Below are 6000 nucleotides of genomic sequence, written 5' to 3'. Positions count from 1 at the left end.
AATCCATAACATACCACATGTGGACAATTTTCAGTAGTAGATTGCAGTTTTGATTCGAAGGTGTCACGTGTGAAACAAACTCTATTTTGGAAGCCATTATTTCTGATGGGTAACGAATTGTTTTCACTAAAGAAAGGATAGATTTTATAACGTGAAATACCTTTTTCACAAATGCAATGTGTTTTTAGTCAATTATAAATAGTATTGGAAAAAATGCGGTTTTAGAAATTTTTAAGGTATATATGATAATTGAGCACCAATTCAGCACATCCTTAAAACATATATAAGGCCAATTTCAATTGATATATTAATAATTGATTTACTTTGAAATTTATAACTCAAGTAAACGTATAAGGCCAAATAAACTTACCAAATAAGGTATTTAATGAGACGAATCAATTGAAATCAGTTAAGTAAATTTATATTTTGGTTAATTAATTTCGGATTAATTTTTGTAGCAAATATATTATTAAATGCGAACAAATCAATTGAAATAAGTTATCAAATAATTTTAATTTTTCTTATTACGGATTACACTAATTTATAGTCCAAGATAATATATTAATCTTGATTCAGTTATCAAATATTTTTTTTATTAAGGAATGTCTAAAAATTAAGTAAATAGTATTTGTCTATAAAAAAAAAACTTTGTTCAATCACCTTCTATTCTATTATTATAATCCTCATTACCAACAAGTCATTTGCCGAGATGATCCTGGATTCGTTCTCCTTAAGTTTTCAAATTCAAACTTTATAAATGAAAAAACATAATTGAAAGAAAAAATTCCACTAAAGATAATTAGTCACCTTCTCATATGATCATAGAAATTAAGATCAATTACATATTAATGATATATTACGTTTTAAAAATTTATAAATCAATTAGAAACTAATTTATCTTGCAAATATATTATTTGATGAGAAATAAATGTATTTAATTTAAATTTGAATTTGGTTCATATTCGAACCAGCTCCTTTTGATCACATGTGACATTCAAACCTTGATAAATTATTTGATTTTACCTTATGTCTTCCAAACTTGTGTAGGAAATATCAAATTTATAATTATAGATTACATTTTTATGACAAAAGTATCATAATATTGCAAATTTTGTCTTCTATTTTTTTTTCTCAATGATCATTTTGATCTTTTATCTTATTATTTTTCAGTTTGATCATTTTATCTTTTAAAAGATTCACTTTAGTTTTTTTAATCTTATTTAAAAAATTTAAAATAGTCTTTTATTTCTTAAAAAGTTCAATTTAACACCTCATCTTATTTAAGAATCAAAATATTCCTTCAACTATTTAAATATATTTAAAATGATTTTTTATTATTCAAAGAATAAAGTTGAATGACCATTTTGGACCTTTTAAAATAAGATGAGATATCAAAGTGAACTTTTTAAAAGATAAACACTTATTTTAAACCTTTTAAATAATATAAAGGATCAAGTGAACTTTTTAAATTATAAAAAATTATTTTGAACAAAATAAATGACCAAAATGGTCATTTAATCATTTTTTTTTAATTTTGCTCCCCAATTCACAAACATTGCTAATTTTCTCCTGACACAAAAATGTCACAATTAAGACACGCGTAGTGAATTTTCTTTAAATCAACATAATTAAGTTAATTTTGTAATCTTTTTATTAATTGCGACAGTTTTTTATGTGGGGGCAAAAATTGTGATACTTTATAAATTAGGAAACAAAATTCATGAAAAAAAATTAGGACAAAATTTGTAATATTGTGAAATTTTGGAGAAAAAGTGTAATTAAACCTAAAAATATTATATGAACAAACATTTAGCAATTCATAAGTGGAAGGGTTTTTTTTTTTATATTTTTCCTTTTATAAAATAGGAAAAAAATAGATATTGAGATAGTATTATGTTTTTTTAAAAATATTTAATTTACTTAATTTGGATTAATTAATATTTAATGTATCTTTTAGATATTAAGTGTCACAAAAAAATGTGTTTTTAATATAATCAATCTCTATTATATTTTTATGTCTTTTTTATAATAACTAAATTAGAAGTTTCATTTATTCCTTCTTATTATAATTATTAATCTAAAATGTATCTCACATTAATTATTTTTCACAAAATATCATCCATTATGTGTTATTTTTTAAGTTCAATAAATAATAAGTAAAATACTTTAATGTTTTAGACTTTTCATATGTAAATCTTGAAAACCTTATTTTTCCCTTTTACATGAGTAGCTAATAAAAATCAAGGGTTCATTTGGTAGTAATAAAATAAAGGACAAACAGGGAAGGAGCTAGGAGAGAAAATAGAGAAGAAGTTTAGGGTTTTAGTTTTGTGGTGACATAACAGAGGCCTTAAAAGTCTCTTGAAAAACAAATACGTACGAACAATATCCTCTCTTTGGGATGTGTTTGGTAACATTAAAATAGGGTGAAAGCGAAATAAATTTTAGTTGTGTTTAGCAAATCACCTTTTTTTTTTTAAGTTTTTAGAAATGGATCCATCATTGAGTTAAAAAAAATGAAATTGATCCATCGTATATTTAGAAACCATGTTCTTTTTTTTTTCTTCCCTTTTCTCAAGTATCTAATACCTAGTAAGATTGTTTAATTAATATCAAGCGGTAAATTTTGAAAATAATATTGTATCAACGTCAAAAAAATAAATTGTAGATCAACTCCGAAATTTATGGTTGTATTACCAATGCAGCATAGCCTTTGTTAATGGTTGAATGAAATACTAATATACTATCTATCGTGGGAAGAAAATATTTAGTCAATGAATTAAAATCATGGAAAAAAGCCTCAAATTTGTGGCATAATTCTAGTTAAATTGAGAAAAATATTGTCCATAAACACTTCAAGTGTTTGTTTCACGGATTTTTTTAATTCTTGGAAATATGTGAAAATCCTTATTCCCTTGTTTGTTATTAGGATCTCATTTTCATTTGTACTCTCCTAGGTTTTGAGTCTACCAATAATGGTCGACCTCTACCAGGTTTACCACTCTAAGGATTGTAGGTGAACGACTTTCATAAATTAGTTAAGCTACATTCATTTGTTTGGATAAGAGACTAGAAGACTAGGTACTCTCTTAGATTTTGGATTGATCTCATCAAGGTTGACCACTCATGACCAACCTGCTTAGGTTGAACTCTCTAGCTCAATATCTCCAAGGTTGAAAAATCTTTAAGCAAACTTTAGGATGATCTCCCCAAGGTTGACTGATTGACCAAGTTAATTAGCCTAGTGCCTTTCTCATGTAAGTCGATTGAGTTATGATTTCTTCTAGCTTTTTCGTGTTATCATCCTTGAGGCTGAGGAATTGTATGCCCTTTTAGTCGTATGTCAACCCAGTTATGGTTTTCTTCTCACCTCTTCATGCTATTGCTTTCAGGTTGAGGGTTGTAAATCCTTCAGTTCACATGCCGATCGACCCCTAGTCTAGGTGCCAACTGACCTTGTCAAGGTAGCAAGGCTCAATGTTGTGGCCTTATCCCAAAGTCACGTCTATGTCACATGTTGTGGTTACAACTGCCTAAGAGATACCTGAACCACTCCCAGGAAGATCACAATAGGCCTAGGCATGACAAGGGCTTATAATATGAAACTGGATCTTGAGGAAGACAAATTGCACACATACACTTAAATGCTTCAGGCTAGGTATCCCATCCCTAAGGATGACCTATACCGAAACACCATGAAAGTTACATTCCCTTCTTTACACTAATTTTATTCTCATGTTGAGGGGTGAAAATGTTACATTCCTTTTTTAAATCCCACTATAACTTCTATTTTTACTTCTTTTTATTTTAAAGTCTAATTAAAAAGAATTTATAGAAATATTAAAAGTTAATAAAACATTTTTTAATATTCTCATAAAACTTTTCTAGTTAAAATATTCCTAAAAATGTGATTATGGCAATGCAACATTAATTACAAACTTGAAACAAACTCCCAAGAAATAGGTAAAGCAATAACTAATGACTTCCTTCATCTTAAAAGAAAGAGGAGAATTTTATAGTATTTTTTATTTTTTCTTTGAATTTTTTTTATTGTCTTACCAAATTGTAAAACGCCGGTTCAATTAATAATTCACGTATGTGTAGATAATGAAAAACAATCCGATAGAGCTGGATTTCTTATGATCTACATGCTTTTTTTATTATTATTATTATACTCACTGTTAGTTGATAGTTTTTGTTAGAATGATAAAAAGGATTCAAATTAATCTTTCAACTCATCTTTTCAATCACCAAATGAATCTTATAACTCAAAAATGAAACTTAGGATCTGCATGTGAAGCAACTCATGGCAATGTAAAAGATTGGTGTGTGACAAAAAAGAAAACTGAGAAAGTCTTTTGGTCAATGCAGATAAAGCAAGTTTCATTTACACAGCAACAGGATCTATATAGATTCATTAGATCGGAAAATATTGAGGAATAACCAATCAACCGTACAAGAGTTGAGAAATTCTCATCAAACATATTCACCAACCAAACAAAGGGCATCTTGATTATTTCTTCTTTTATGTGCAAAACTCCACCTATCCATAAAAGAAAAAAGACTTACATACACACCCTCTAGCCATATGCATGCATCAACTTAACGAAGCCGCGGCAAATCCCCCAGCCTTCATCATTTGCTTAAACTCTTTGTAGTCAACCATTCCATCACCATCCACGTCCACTTTCTTGATCATGCTTTCGCAATCCTCTATGGTTTTGCCATGCTTTAGGCCTAAAGAACACAACACCGCACTCAATTCCTCTCCTGTGATGAACCCATCTCCATTTTGATCAAACACATTGAATGCCTCCTTCATATCCTCCTCCTCGTCTTTCTCGTCCATTATTGTTTGGTACAACTCGCCAAACTCGTTGATGTCAACGAACCCATCTCCATTTACGTCGATCTTCTCGATCATTTGGGTCAAATCTTGCTCCGAGATGGTGATTCCAAGGTTTTTTAAGGAGTCACTAAGCTCTTTTCGCGTGATGCGGCCATCCCCATTTCGATCAAACATTTGAAAAACTCGTGCAAGCTCTCCTTGATCCATTGCTTTCAAAATGTAATAGACAAACAGAGATAAGGAGGAGAATATATCAAAAGCAAAAATTGTGAGCAAAAAAATGGAAAATTAGGATCAGAGAATTGACGACGCTGTAAAAGGCTAATGTGTTATGGTGTAATAGAATGTGAGGGGCAAAAAATAAGGAGCTTTAGCTACGAGATGGCAATGGCTTATCAATATCAACAAACTTGAGCCAAAAATGTTGTTGGACGTTCATGACACATCCTTAATTGCGTTAAATCGTTGGTTATTTTTGGTTTGTTGTTTCAAAGGATGTCCCCTTAACGGTTTAGGTCCTGCGATTGGCTTATAGCCACGTAAAAGTAAAAATAAAAAATATTATTTTAATAAATTTTATTTTGTGTATTTTGTAATTTGTAAATATAATCTTATGTACTTTTAAAAAAAAATTATAATTCATTTATATAGATCATAATAAGTTACTTCCTAGAAATAAATATTGCTTTGCATGTTCAGGTCATATTTTTTTTTTAATTGATTACATGTATCTTTCATGAGAAACAATCATGTTTAAGCATTGTGAGACTACTGTGACCACCGATTTACCTACTTTAATATTAGAGCACTCAACAATATTATACATGTTATATATCTATATGGTTCATAAATACTAATTAAATCGAGGGAGAAAATGTCAGAATTCGCTATATGTTGCAATAGAATTTTGCTTCCTTGTTCCCTGTTAACCTTCCCCAAAACAAACAAAAAATTCTACAGTTGAAATGACTATTTAGAAAAAAAAAATGAACAAACTATATATATATATATATATATATATATATATATATATATATATATAAACACCCAAACTCAATCATTCTACTTTAAAAAAAATGAAGATTGTCAATTAAGGGTGTAAATTAGGAGTCCATATATGATAACTCTAATTTACTTACAAATGCTTGATC

General features: G+C 28.8%; 1 protein-coding gene across 1 annotated transcript; it reads right to left on the bottom strand.

The window, feature by feature from the left end:
- Nucleotides 1–4366: 4366 nt before the first annotated feature.
- On the bottom strand, nt 4367–5189 carry LOC114398409 (calmodulin-like protein 3). The gene has a single exon (XM_028360597.1). The coding sequence runs from the start codon at nt 5054–5056 to the stop codon at nt 4598–4600; it is 459 nt and encodes a 152-aa protein (XP_028216398.1). The 5' UTR covers nt 5057–5189; the 3' UTR covers nt 4367–4597.
- Between the last annotated feature and the right edge of the window lie 811 nt (nt 5190–6000).

This window comes from Glycine soja, chromosome 19, assembly GCF_004193775.1.
Source record: "Glycine soja cultivar W05 chromosome 19, ASM419377v2, whole genome shotgun sequence".
NCBI classification, from domain to species: Eukaryota; Viridiplantae; Streptophyta; class Magnoliopsida; order Fabales; family Fabaceae; genus Glycine; species Glycine soja.
The sequence above is the reverse complement of the archived record's forward strand: the minus strand, read 5'-3'. Positions and strand labels throughout refer to the sequence as shown.

Bases quoted from the DNA above. Each gene is read 5' to 3' on its own strand.
- LOC114398409 (XM_028360597.1), bottom strand. From the start codon at position 5,056: ATGGATCAAGGAGAGCTTGCACGAGTTTTTCAAATGTTTGATCGAAAT.